At 38.8% G+C, this 14921-nt stretch overlaps 2 protein-coding genes across 3 annotated transcripts; one reads left to right on the forward strand and one right to left on the reverse strand.

Annotated features, from left to right (window-relative positions):
* The first annotated feature begins 34 nt into the window (after positions 1-34).
* On the forward strand, positions 35-4808 carry kgd4 (alpha-ketoglutarate dehydrogenase subunit 4). Its single transcript, XM_030776293.1, has 5 exons — positions 35-164; positions 820-910; positions 1596-1659; positions 2417-2619; positions 4177-4808. The coding sequence occupies exons 2-5, from the start codon at positions 860-862 to the stop codon at positions 4192-4194; spliced, it is 336 nt and encodes a 111-aa protein (XP_030632153.1). The 5' UTR covers positions 35-164; positions 820-859; the 3' UTR covers positions 4195-4808.
* A 3719-nt stretch (positions 4809-8527) lies between these two features.
* Positions 8528-13529, reverse strand: mier3b (mesoderm induction early response 1, family member 3 b). Of its 2 annotated transcripts, none has more exons than XM_030777771.1 (13): positions 13521-13529; positions 12656-12680; positions 12288-12433; positions 11997-12131; positions 11552-11675; positions 10902-10975; positions 10741-10813; positions 10410-10558; positions 10061-10142; positions 9870-9961; positions 9575-9702; positions 9222-9373; positions 8528-9002 (listed from the first exon to the last, which is right to left on the reverse strand). In XM_030777771.1, exons 1-13 carry the CDS (start codon positions 13527-13529, stop codon positions 8548-8550), a joined length of 1644 nt encoding a protein of 547 aa, XP_030633631.1. In that variant the 3' UTR covers positions 8528-8547. The 2 variants fall into 2 exon arrangements, with proteins under 2 accessions (XP_030633631.1, XP_030633623.1); XM_030777763.1 differs by having other exon boundaries at positions 9870-9964.
* Between the last annotated feature and the right edge of the window lie 1392 nt (positions 13530-14921).

Consider the following 14921-nt stretch of genomic DNA (forward strand, 5'->3'; position numbering starts at 1 on the left):
GACCAAACCCTCTTCCTCAGTCTCAACCTAACCCAACAGTAATTAAAATAATCGTACCAATATATCAGCCTATAGAGGCACTGGTGTGTCAGTGCAGTTAGCCCCATGACTCTGGATATGGTGGGGAAAATCAAGATATTTACATAGCTAGACATTATTTTTTGGTAAGAATGGACTATTTAAGCCTATTTAGAAATAACCGCATCCTGTTTGTCATTTAATCATATCGCTAATGCCGGAAAAGCTTGCGTTAAATTTTAGTTTTATTCACTAATGTTTTTACTGCGTATCTATACTTTTGCTAGGTTTTACACACAATAGTTTATGAGCTATGCTGGGCAGATTTTAAAACAAACTGCCTGCCAGCATAAGAGGCACAATTATATTAGGGGGTTCTTAAAGAATAGCTTTGCCATTTAGCTCGGTCTTGTAATTTGGTTGTGCATAATCAGTAATCCTTGTATTCTGTTTCAATATTTTGGTAACTCGGGTATGCTTCTGTCCGATGTCTGAATATATCAGGTAACAAGATTGTTAAGCTAATTGTTTATTTTGTCATTAGCTTACAGACAATGACAGCAAGAGTCAGTCTGGAGAGTTTGAACGCTGTCGTAGTTCATTAACAAACAAGAGTCAGAGCCTCTGATTTGGCATTGCTTTTGTCAAAAAAGACCGTTGCTATTTTCATGCCCTTAAATGCCCTCGCTTAGCCCTGCAGATCTAACTGCAAACGCTTCCTATAGTATAGCCGAATTTGTCCTTCAGTTAACTGTAATGACAACAGCTCCATCCTTTGGTTGTTGTCTTGCTACTTGCTAGCTAGCACTTTTTAACCCGGAAGAAGAACTTGAATGTCGTCATGGGGAGTAAAATGAGTGGCAAAATGGCAGCAGCCAGTCGGGTCGTGCAGGTAAATACTCACATCAAACTTACACCATTATTGCCGGTTTTCTGACAGTTTTTAACATCGCTTGTCCACAGGATTAAAGCATACATTGCAATTTCAACAAGAGAGTATTTAAGGTGATTGTGTATGTTTTTGATGTCGACAAAATCAAGTTGTTAGTACACTGAATAAATGCCCTTGTCAGCGTAACAGTGTTTGCTAGTTTTCGTCGCTGCTGATTCATTTAGATATTTTAACCTTTCTTCGTTGGTTTGTTATGCTTGTTTTACGTTCTCCTGAAATGCGCAATAGTAGAATTTAACGTTGGAGAAATAAGTAAAGAGACGAAAGTTTGCCCATGGGCGGTAGAGAGGTCGCTCACCAAGTTTTGTGACCGTAAGACAGGCTTTTTGGCAGTGCATTTTGAACCGAAAATACGGCATTTGTATACAGCTGAGAGATCTGACTATGCGGTAACAGTATCTATGCGATGCAGCTGTGTTGCAATGCAGATCACAGTATTTTTAATGGAACCTAAGGATCCATACAAGTGATTTGAAATCTTTATCTTTGGTCTTTTAAAGGACAGCATTAACTAACTTGTTTCTTCGCAAACCGAAAGAGACACGGAATTTAACTGCTGGTGCATTTTGTTCATATGTGGCATTTATTTCCAAATTAATATCCATGTTGTTGTTTTTTTCCACAGGTTGTAAAGCCTCATGCGCCACTAATCAAATTTCCAAATCGAAAGGACTTCCCGAAACCAAATGGTGAGCTTCTTAAGATTCATTGCAGTTCTATCTATACTGTATGTAACTGTAGTGTATTGAAACAGGTCAGAAGTTTCATTTATATTAGTGGAACCAGATTTGAATGGTGTCATGCTGGACTGTTAGTAGAACACCAATACTACATAACTAATTCTGGACCATTAAGATTTGATCATAGTCGGGAAACAAACCCCACTCAGTCATTGATGGGTGAGGGAGATGCACCTGTTTTAACTTGAAGAATGACTCACATGCAAAAACATCACTGGGAATCTCAACATTGTCTTTTGGTTAGAATAAAGGCATCTGTTGGAGCAAATCTAAGGGTTAGGGCTTTTTTGAATTAAAAATTAAAATTTAAAGAGTAAGCTGTCACAAATAGGATATCAGGTCTTAGTATTGTTGACTAAATAATCATCAAATGACAACACTGGAGCCTGCCATGTAGTTCTGTACTGAATTGTTTGAGTCTTTTACGTAGTTGACATTTTCACAAGCCAACTGCAACATATAAAGCATATGAAAAACACACTCATAAAAAACTGATTATTCTGCTTCAAGTAAGAATTTCCTTTCAGTCAAAAAGGTGGTTGTTTTTTATCGTATTAATTAACATTTACACCTCCTTGTTATGTCAGGTTTTTCTGTTGTTACAGTCTTATGTCATGGCATAGATTTTTTTCTTTGATTTTAAATTAAAATCTCTTTGGATTTTCTGGCTTTTTATAATTAATAATGATATATTTCCGGGTTTCAGTTCAGGAAGTCCTGAAAATGTTTGCAGCCAGCCCTCCACAGATGTCTCCTTCTCCAACAGCACCATCAATAGCACTTCCCTCCAGCCCTCCTGGACCAGCCGCCCGCCTCCCTGGTACCCCTGACACTGTGGCCACTGTTAAAGAGCTCCCCCAGAGGTACAGGAGGAGGCCTCTAGCACTAGACGAGATGGATTATATCCAGGTACATGAATACATGCATCTCCGCTGACTCAGAACCACTATTAAATGCACTGCTATGGGATGGTTATCTCAGTTTTAGCACATCACAAAAGAACATATCTGGTTATATAGGATTTTTTTAATGCACTAATTCAAGCGGATGTTGGTAGAAACAGTTTCAAGAGACATTTGCAGATTTATTCAAACGGCTGAAAAGATTGCATTTCACTAGAGTCTTATGCATGGGCGATCATGTAACTGCACAGTATTGATGTGAACAAATCTTGTTTGATGTTTTATATGTGGTAGGCATGGCTGTAGCACAGGAGGGCATGAAAAGGGCATAAACAGGATGATAGTTTAAAAATATTACGATGCACCATGACTTATTTCTAGGGCTGCAACAATAACTGTATCACCGCCATACCGCGGTATTGGGAGGTGTAATGTGGTGTTTAGCCCGTCACAGCCGTTAGTGTCATAACAGCTTTTTTCCCCCCTTGAAAGAGCTGCCATCTGAAAGAGCTGCCATCCTCATGTAGCTTTTGGCCTTGTCTAGACGTATCCGTATATTTTCGAAAGCTCACTTTTTTCTGTCAGTTTTGAAAAGGATCACGCCCACAGTATACGCGTTTTTTTTAAATCTCTTCACACGAGAACGAGAGGATGATTGTAAAGCACCCAGACCTCTGCACTGAGCATATATACATTTAACATTTAGCCAGGGCATCACATCACTGTGACCTTCTGGTCAACTGACCAATCAAATCAGTCGAGACATGTAAACAACAACCCATGTTGACGTAGACACAAATGGTTACCCCTTCCCAGAAACGTCTTCGGTCGTGTATAATCTGATTGGTGTAATCAAAAATGCTTGGTGTGAGGTAGCGCGAAATTCGGATGCTCCGTTTTGTCAGGCAAGCGATCAAACCAGCGCGAGGAAAGCGTTTGGTTAAATGGCCTTTAATGTGGGACAAGTCAAATCAAATGAATAAGTAAACACAGGGGGGTTTGGTTGCGGTATTACCACAAACCGCAAAGTTGGCATTCTTCGAATACCACAGTAAGCAGATTTCTATACTGCAACAGCCCTACTCATTTATTGATTTATTTGTTTATTTACTAACTGACTTACTTATTACTTACTTACTCACTCACTCACTTGCTTAAACCTCATGTTTGCTGATTAAATTTAAAAAAATAAAGCACAAAACAGCAGCTGTTTTCATACATGCTAAAGTGTTGTTTGTTGTCACGTGTTTGACATGGTGCCCTTGTAATTGCGAATCTGTGCATCTAGCTAAGACGCAATGTAGCTGTCAGCACATTGAAAAAATGAAGTAAATATTGCTTAATGGTACTGTGTATCTCAAAGTATGGGGAGAAAAATACAGTGAGAGCTCTGCACAGATCAGAAAAAGACATTGCCTTCCAAAGTCAAAGTGGCTAAAATCTACACAGTATGGGCTACTGGCCACCGCAAAATGCAGGGAAAATAAACAACTGATAGACAACTTTTTTTTTTTTTCCAAGCAGCTAGTAAGTAAATTCTGCTTCTTTTTTTTCCTTTTTACAGCGCGGTGGACCAGAGTGACAGTGACACAGTTCAAATCCCACCCAGACTCTTTATCTGTTAAAATCTGTTTTCTGTTTGTCGTTGCCTATCTGTTTTCCTCAACATAAGAGGAGTTGATGCCACATTCATCATAAATAATATACAGAAATAACCTATTTAATTATTGTTAAAAAATGTACATAAAAATTATTTTTGAACATGTAATTGTGTAGATATTGCTGAAATGTTTGACTCGTGTGTCCATAAGCTGCGTGTATGCAGCCTGGACGTTTAGTGTGTGAGTTTCAGTCATTACCTGAAGCACACAAACCTCAGTGGTCCACTATGGAAATACAGACAGTCAAATTTGATCTCCAACGTGTAGCTACAACACTCTTCTCACTACAGTGATATCTTTATACAACAGCTTTATACACACAGCATGTTCTTTGGCGTGCCCTCTTTGTTCAGCCAACTCAGCTGTTATGGACATGAGTAAAAGAAGAGAAGACAGGTTGCGTCCTCCTGCCTCTGTGTCAAAATACCTGGTGTATGTGCGAGGACAAAGCTCATTTTATGACTCAGTTCAGAAACTGGACTCATTACCTGTTTCTCAAGATATAAAGAATGACTTAATAAAAGACTTAATATGGCTGGTGTTGTTGTTGTTGTTATTTCTTATTTTAAAGACCCACTGAGAATATGGAATCATTAACTTTTGTATGTGAGTGGTTTGCTCTGACCTGAAAATTACACACAAATTCCTGTCTCTGTCTCATGTAGACAGAGCATATGAAGAGTAATGGTAGGGCCACAAACTGGCTCCTAATAAAGATGTAAAATGTTTCATGTATCAGCCCTGGACCCCCTGCTTACACCTCAGTAACAAGCTGAAAATGAATTAATATGTGAATATGTTGTAATGACACACGTGGTGATTTGTTAATACAAAAAGTACCAGGCCATCAAACCATTCCAGGCAGTCAAACATGTTCCAGAGCTTTATTTCTGGATCTTTACACCAAGTAATAAAATACAACAAAAATATAAAACAATGCATAACAAAAAACCAAACAGAAAGTATTCAGATGTATATACATATGTTATAAAGATATCTGTTTGAATAATTCTGTTATTAAATGTTTGTATGATTGTCTATAATTCTGTATATACATTTATGCTATTAATTAGTTTTTATTCACAAATGTATTTTCCCCCATGGTTGATAAACTGCAACTTGTATATATCCTTATAATTTGAAAATAAAATAATTTTAGTTTCTTTGACTCAAAACAAACAAATGACATCATACCAAAATTTTTTTCATTAAATACATAATTCTAGAGGTCAATACAACCTATACATTCTAGCAATTTCTTTTTCAGTCTTACAAACACAGAATGTAAAAATTTGGGAAAAAAAGTTACAGTCACTGCTCTCCTAAAGTTGTAATCTACAAGACGAAAGTTGTTTAATTAACCTAAACGTCTCTGCTGCGCACAGTGGCGTGTGCTGCTTTAGTCCTGTAAAGCTACAAAAGTATTCTCCAAAAGAACAGGAAATGAAAAGCACATTAACAGAGAGACACTAGTTTTTAATCAAAATAAAATAAAACACGAGGTATTGATGTAAGCACCTAGTATTAATTGTTTCTTTTCTGCATCATGTTCACGTCATAAATCTCTCAATAATAATAATGACTTTTTTGTTTAAAGTTTATGCATTTTATGACAGGTATTCATAAAACCATGCAGTATGTAAATTTGGACTAAATAGCTTTGGCCATAATGGATCCGTAATAAAACAGCAAACTATTCTCTTCATTGGTAATGGGACAATAGATTTGAATGGAAGAACTGTATCTCTCTCCTGTTCGCTATTTTCATGCATGCTGTTAAGATCAATATTTTCTTATGTAAAATATGATCCCAAATGAACACACAACAGCAGGTACATCACACAAGGAATTACAACTCGGAGGAGTGTCTACTTGTCTTGAGGAAAAAAAAAAAAAAATACACCCTCACAAAGATGATGCATAAATTAAGACATAGCAGCTGTGTTTGTTGATGAGCTCCACACAATTATTCTATGTTTATGTAGAATCAGCAGCTCTGCATTAGACCTTCTCTTTATAATAGATCAATATTTTCTTATGACTCATGACAACTCCCATTTCTTTTATGTGTTTTTTTTCTGTAGGAAAGTACTGTAATTACTGTACAAAACTTATATGACACTGAAAAATATCAATATTTTTCACAAAATTATTCTTAGTGGTACTGTTGAAAACATCCACAGCTAGCATGCATGGTTTAGATATCTACTGAAAAAAAAAAATTAAAAAAACAAAAAAAGTTATAACTGACCATCAGTTAATCATGGTAAAATTATATCAGCATGTATCATTCTGTACATATATACACCTTATTGCCTTAAAATAACAGAAGTCATTTAAGTTTTTGCATCAACAATATCTGAAATTATGTACAAGAAAAAAAAGCTGGGTTTTTCAAAAGGAAAACATTTTTCCCCCCCAAATGTCGTCTTTTTTCCTTTAAAATGAACCAAAAATTAACCTGACAAACAGAAACAATGACTAGATATGCCATGTGAGTGCTGTTTGTTTGGTGTGTACAGCGTACACAAAATAATACATTATTACCTCAGATTTGTGAATGCAAAAACTAGACAGAGGTCAAAACTCAAAAGTCTGAATTTGTGGCTGATATTAATCTCTCTGTTCCCCTGAAAACTACAAAATGTCCATGTCTGCATAGATAAATTAACACTGATCTTACATACTAACCAAAGCATCAGTCAACATTAAATCTTCCCGCTGATGTAAAATGCGTTATCTATAGGAGAAGAATTAAGGAAAAACATTTCCTAGTTATGCATTTTACGAGTTCTAGACTCCATTCGAGTTTGGCTTTATCTTGACAATTTGAAGTCACAAGGCAGTATAACTGAAATGACAGATCCGGTTTAATACTGTTAGCAGTGACGCCCCAACTGGAGCAACGAGTCTAATTTTGTCATATTTTTCATGAATCTTTCTTTTGATTCCTCGTGATTCTTTTTTGAAATCTCTCTACTCATGGCCATTTTAAAGAGAAATTAAAAAAATAAACCGTGCGCACGTTGGCTTCCATGTCAGAAATTCCCCAACCTGCACAAGCAACTTTCTATTTTTTTTTCTTTCCAGAAACAAATTTTTGTACCAGGTGTGATAAAACAACGTGACTAGTGTCTGTGCAAGGTAACATATGCAAACAAAGGACCTTCATGGACCATTTCACAACATCCCTTGTAGAGCTGATGTTTAGCATTCAGATGATACCAAAAAGAAGAAGCTGCATTTCTTCTGTTCACACACAAATTGCAACTACGCAACTGTGCACGGTCAGTTTAGCCTTTTGGCGGTCAAGTAAAGTAAAATGCAAACAGACATTTGTACTCCTTTTCACTGCCAGTCACACTAAATAATACTGGAAGTCCATCAGTCATGTATGCAGTCTCTCTTTTCTTCTTTTTTTTTCCCTCTTTTTTTTTCATTGATCACTGGAAGTTTGAACTGTGATCAACTCCGCACCGTGTTGTTCTGGTTTACGACATTAAACAAATAAGTTCTTAAAGCTTAAATCAACTCAAAAACAACAACTATAGTCATCACATCTAGCAACAACGACAAATATGAAAATTCGCTCGTATAAAACGTTAAAACGTCCAGTGACCGCAAAGAAAGCAGGGGAAACTTAGTGCATGCATCCACAGGGAAACAAAACATGGAAGGAAACATGAAAACCAAACTATCGTCGTGATAGAAGTGCTTTTTCGTTATATGCTGTCATAAAATGAACGTACTTAAATACAAAAACCAGTATCCTGATATACAAAATGCTACATTTACCAAAGCCTGGTCTCTCTCTTGGTAGCTGTAAACACTGATCACAAAAGTACCAACTCAGAAACGAACATAAACGTAAAAAGATGAACTTGTAAAGAAAAAAAATATCACCGCAAGTTTTTTTTCTGGCAGCAATCTGGTTGGGCAGAAAAAGAAAAGATGCAGTTTGCTGGGACGAAAAGGACGACAAAGAGAGGAAACACTCATCTCCAGCATTCAGGTCCGACTGTAAATAGATGCTGATAAGGTTATTAAATATCTAAGGCCCAGAAAAATAAATGGCTATATAAACTCTTGAGAAATCAAGATTTTTGTTTAGCTCTATACAATAAAGACATCACTGATGTCATATTACGAAACGAAATAAAAAACAAAACAAAACAAAAACGAAAAAAGATTTATATAGATATATATAATAAAAAAATCTAATTTTTCTGTGAGTGAGTCTATGCGCTTGCTGGGTGGTGGTTTTTTGAGAGAAGTCACTCTGACTGTAGAGCGGTGTGTTGGTGGTGTCGTGGGTGGGAGCCAATGAAACCGTTGGATTCCCCGCCCGCTATGCTGCCGAAGTCCGTGACCGACACCGCCATCTTGGCGCCCGTGATGCGGTGTGTCCCGCACCGTCCGTCAAAGTCAACGCCCAGATTGGCGACGGACACGTCGTTGATGAAGGGTTCCGGAAGGCCCATTTTCAGTCTCTTGGAGGGCCTTTCGCAGTCCTTGCTGCCGCACACGCTGATCTGGTTCAGGTCCGAGCGGTAGAATCCCGAACCGCCCAGTGCGTTCAGGCACTCCGTTTCTCCGTTTGTGGCGAAGCCCAACGGTTCCTCGTGATTCAAAGCTCCGCGGTGTAAGCTCTCCAGAGGAGGGAAATAGGTAGACTCCAAACAGTTCACTTCTGCCGGGTTGCACACAGTAGCTACGCTGTTACTGAGAGCTGGAAAAGCACAACACGGAACAATTACTTACGTCTGACACGCCACCCCGTATCACTAACACCTAAGTTAAAACACCACACACTTCACACAACTGATTTCAAATAATGCACAATACAATTTACAATCACCAATAACATTCAGTTCTAACACAGGTTAGAACACAGGAGCAGACAGGGGGATCCCCACAGTCTGTGGATGTCTGTTAATGTTGTGCACACCTGTCAGGTCACTGGCAGTGATGGTGTTGAGAAGGCCCAGCTGCTGCTCCGCCGATACCTCCATCCTCCCTCCCCCAGCGCCCGAACACAACGACGATGTGCCATCCACCGCCAGACCTTCTGCTTCATCCACTAACCTGTCCATCAGGTCTCTGAGAGGAGAAAAGAAAAAAAAAAAAAAACACTCTTACAACCACTATACTGTCTCCTCTAGCTTACTATAAAAACATGACTACAAAGAAAACTAAGTGTGCAAATGACGAAAGCGAAAATCCTTCATTCTACCAGATTTGTGAGTAAAAATGTAATGAAAAAATAAATAAATGACTGCAGGCTGTTCGTGATTGACTTACGTCACACCAGGATAACTGCTGTATTTTTTCTTTCCGAATCGGTTCTGCTGAACAAAGTAGTCGAAACGCTCGGACTTCTTCCACATGTAGTAGAAGGCGACACACTCTGCAACTGTCCGGGTCTGGACCTTAAGCGAGAGAGAAAGTGCATGCGTGAGGGTACTGACTCAATATGCTTTTAAAGCGGGACAACGCTGTTACATGCTGCACTCTTAACCAAAGAGAGCGTAATTCTGCTTTTGACTCTTTCCACAATTTCAACTGTTCGACCAAACCTGCTCGTCATGAAGCTAACCTTGTGTTTCTGAATGAGATGGAAGTTCTTGTCATATATTTGAAGAGCGTGTTCAAAGTTTCGGCATTCATCTTCAGACCACGGTGGTGAATCTTCTGTAAAAAAAAAAAAACCCCAACAGCATGTTTGTCCAAACTGGCTCAAACTTAACACCATGTTAGGCAGGGATTTGATGCCTGCTTAAATCTTACCTTTCGATGATTTCACATTACTGCAGTATCTCTCCAGTGCTTCCTGTGTGTTGTAGTTACACTTCACAAGCTCATACAAAGCCTGTTTAAGGTAGAAAGCAGAAACACACAGACAGCAATCAATACACAGGTCTGAACTACTGCAGGGTGTGCAGTGTGCTACCAATTTAGAGATGTAAAAAAGAAACATATAAGATGGTCATTTTGTCTTAACCGTGTTAGAAATCCATTACTATGATCATCACAAACTTGGCATTACAGTAACAAGTAAAAACAAAGCGTGCGAGTTCCATGGTTACTGACACTATGTACTGTGGTTTACTGTTTATGTCTGCACATAGAGACAGACCTGCTCGTTGTCTCGGACATGTCCTCCCGACACTATGTTCTCCGTTCTCCCGTCTGTAGACTGAGTTAACGCTTCACAAAGGTAGTCCTTCACCTTACTCTCCGACAACACACCGGGGCTCCACAGCAACTGGTCCTCTTCCTCATACGCTGCAAAACAGCACCCAAACATTAAAGAGATTCAAGCATCCACAGACACAAACAATGTGAGCTGTTCAATGCACCATTAAACTGGTCATTGAGTTACTAATATCATCCATAAATATTACAGTATAATTGTACAATATAAATTTTAAAAGTGTTACTAATATTATTTTTATTGGTACACTCACCCTTTTCACCCTCCTCATAGCAGCTGAGGCCAGCGGGAACCTCGGCCTGATACTGGGATCCGACCATTATCTCCTGTTTATGAGAAACGGGTGAGATTACACGAGCGTGCCATATGATAGAGCACAATCACACCTACCGAAGTGTGTAACGTGATGCTAACCTTTCTAGAGTCCTCAGGGCTTACGCCGTCCTCCTCTCCCTCAGATTCCTTATCACCGTCGTACGTAGTGTTGGCTAAGGCGACACATCAGGGTTCAGACAGTCAGTGAATCGGTTATGAGTCAAAATGGCAAATAAGCAGTTGCAATGGTTTATATAAATATAAAACATAACATCACAGCTGTTGACCTTTTTCAAACTATTTTGAAGGTTCCGCGCTGAGTAAAGCTGACAACGTTTGCAAACGTACGCAGTCTAAACTGCACACCACAATCATTTCATCACGACGCAAATGTTCCATCCACGCAGTCTGAATTTACTGTCAAAACTCAGAGGCCTTAGAATTCCATATGAAAAGTCAATCTGACTGACAAGTCAATTTGGCTGAAGTATATCAGAGATTAAACTAAAAACCAATTTAATGTTTATATTATTTGTAACGCAGGAACAATGCTGGTAGACTACGATAGCAATGCAGGCAGGAATAAAAATCTGTGCTGCACTGAAGAGGTATCTTCTGAGGCATAAAAACCAAAACGAATACTGTGCTGATTCAGCCTTGTTTTAACATGTGCCTATGTGCGCTATGAGGGCTGAAACTTTTTTCCTGCAGGAGACCATGAACTTCGTACTAAATCTGACAGGGCTTACATCTGAGAGTTCTGGGGAAGAAATCGGTGGCTTCATGAGAGGTGACAGAGGGAGTCAAATCGTCAGCTGACGACTGTGTCTCCTCCTCATAGTCCCCAGAGAGGAGGTCTTTTGCTATCTCCTCCTGTCACAAAATAAGGAAATAAGAGGAAAGAAAAATTGCATTAGTGATACGTTCACATCAATGCTCCAATTGTATGTGACTGGTTTCAAACAGCCACAATGTAAAGACCACTTTTATTCTTACCTTAAGAGTTACAAAATCTGTTTTTAAAACCAACTGGTCACAAAAGCAGAGATATGCAATTTATTTGCATGTCTGTGAAATCTCTGTTTCTCTCTCATTATTGTTCCATACAGTCTGTAAGTTTGGCAGTGCTCGCTCTGATAATGATAATGAAATGGTGAATCCAAACTAAGGGTTACAGTGGTTGTAAGTGCTTACCTTATCTAGTGTCATGTCTGGAAGGTCATCGGTCAGTTCACCGGAGGAGCTGTCCATACTGGATCCAGCCCCAGCGTTTACTGAAGCCTCATAGCGATACATAGCCAGCAGCTCTTCCAAAGGCATATTCCCCTCCTACAGAAATACACAGTCATATGAGAGAGTTAGACATGACAACAATGTAATATGGAAAATGTTTACATATTTAGCATGATCTTAATTAGAAAGAGGTTCAGAGTTGAGCAGGTGGTAAAATAAATGTGAAAAAGAGATGTTATTGATGCTGGTTACCTTCTCCAAATCTGCTATCTCGGCACTGAAGTTTTTCTCTCTGTCCATGTATTCCTCTTCTTCTAAAGTTCTTTCATCATCAAACTCGTGGACCAACATTTCTGCCGTAGGGTCAAAGTCGTGATCCTCCGAAGACAGAGAGCCAACTGTGAATTAAAAAAAAAAAACAGGGGAGGGGGACAAAAAATTAGCCTGCAATTAAGGAAAACAGAAGCACATGCAACAAATCTACTATCAAATAGCAAGTCACAAATAAACAACCAAATAAAAATAAAAGCCAATAAAAATAATTTCATATTCCACTGGATAAGGATATCAAATAAACAACATAAAATTAAAACGTCAATTAAAAATCGATGTTTACGTACCCGGGCTCGAACTCCCAAAGGAAGCCTACAAAAAGGGATACAAAAGCAAGATAAGTGGGAGATGGACAAGTATTCGTGCCTTTACACTTCGGCGAACTGCGTATTTAGGTTACATGTAGTTTTTTTTTTTTTTTTCAAAGACGGGAAAGAAAAAGACTCCAGAATTCTATATCTTAAAAGAAAATTACACAGTCGTCATGAAGAGGTCACTAGGAGCAATGCAAAATAAACAAAATGCGTACGTGTTGGAAAAAAGTGCATTTTCGCTAACATCCTAACATGTATATCATTAAATTACAATTTAAAGAATTTCGTCTGCAATGTGCAATAACCGCCGCGCTCAAGACGAACGCTGTCAGTCACCATTAGCCTCTATATTCACTAGCTAGCTTGCTAATCCAATCATCTAGCCTTGGCTCGGCAAAACATAAACAAACCTTCTGTGCACAAGCGACAAACAATTTAGACCCTCCAAAATACAATTTACGATCGAATGAAACATTAATGATACTGGAAAAACGTTTTCCGGACTTAGAAGCAAAATTACTCTTTATATCGAGTATTTCTGACAACCGCAACATTAACGTTTCTGTGACGATTGCCTACAGCGGTCCGTACGAGCATATAAACTAGCTAGTTAGCTAGGTAACGGGAGACGGCCGCAGAGGCCTATCGAGACCAGGCAAATCTGTCTACAGATATTTAATTCACACGGGTTTATTTAAAGCAAGATTGGCACAAGACACTCAATATAAGACGTCCAAACACTATTTTCAAAACACATATGAAGAAAATATAAAACCATCGTTGCTATACATTTAACAGATTGAATAAAATCTGACTCCTTCCCCGCTTTCCCTCTTACCTCCGCCATATTGATACCTTTTGGCTCATAGGCTAGCTCCAACTGAATACCCGGATCGACTCTGTCAGCCAATCGGAGTAAAAGCGCAGGTGATGTGCTTTTGGCACGGTTTTCAAATTTAAATTAAATCCAAATTGTCCATCTTTTCCAAGTTGATCAAACCATTTGGTCCATTCCTAAAATCACGTCACGGCAATTCTGTAATTATTGTTTTTATTGTACTTTACTTTTGAATTCTAGTGAGGACAGAGTCTGAAAGCCGAAAGCTAGCGGTGTTCATTCTCCACCTGGAATGATGCACTCACTGGTCTCCTCTTTTCTCGAGTGTGCAATGTCTCTCCTCCATGACAAGGTTCGATATTTTTATTTTTGTTTAGCTGGTAGTATATTGACAATGTGCATGTAGCCTTGAGCTGTGTAGCTGATTTGTGATTACGTGATGTGACAATGCCTATTCAGTGGAGTTAGTGAGCCTGACAGTATTGGTGGGTGGACACAAGGTCTCAGAGGTGGCTTTACACACATTTGTTCTAGGACAGGTTCGTTCGTTAAAAGTTAAAGTAGATTCAGTAAAGACTGATTTCCTCTGCTTTCCCCTTAGCTGCACTTTCCTTGCATGTCTGCTCTGGGTCTCACAAGGCAAATTATTCATTTAGCTCAGTTGACTTTGTCATCTGTCTGTCGGGGGCTGAATTAAGAGACAAGTATGTTGGACCGTTAAACGTAGATACTATAGAGAGCTTAAAAACAGAAGAAAATGCAAACGTGAGTATTTGAAAATGGCTAAAGATAGCAGAAACACAAAAATGGAAAATTAGACAACTTATCAGACAAGTCCAAAAGCCACTTGAGGTGATGCAAGCTGTGCGGACAGCGCTTAATCATGCATTGACTTTCTGAGATCAGCACTGCACTTTTGAGTGAATTCATTTTCAACACTCAAGAACATTCTCGCTGAGGCCCATGCAAGGCCCATTTGATATAGCTGTCTCTCGTGAAGAACTTGTCTAAGAGATTTAGGGAATGGAAGGACTTTGTATTTGGGAGATTTCATGCAGTCGAAAAACGTCAATTCACGGTCTATTGATACATTGTAATATGAGTTAAGATTTTTTTTTTTCATTTGTTATATTTTGTACCTGTGAATTCGCTGTGACACCAGAAAATTGGCCCATTAGCGACTATATAGGATAATCTCGTCAATTGCAACTGGAAACTGGGTGCCGTCATGTCGGAAATATTTTCGGACTCATTGGTGTGTAACTTTAGCATATTTTATATTTTAGTTCACTCATTTGGACTGGGGGGACCATGGTAATGTCACGTTGGCATAGGCGTAGACAAGTCAGAAGAGATGATAGCTGTTTTAAAAACATCCTGTACAGTGCCGATGAACTTGGA

This window comes from Chanos chanos, chromosome 1 (assembly GCF_902362185.1).
Source record: "Chanos chanos chromosome 1, fChaCha1.1, whole genome shotgun sequence".
NCBI classification, from domain to species: Eukaryota; Metazoa; Chordata; class Actinopteri; order Gonorynchiformes; family Chanidae; genus Chanos; species Chanos chanos.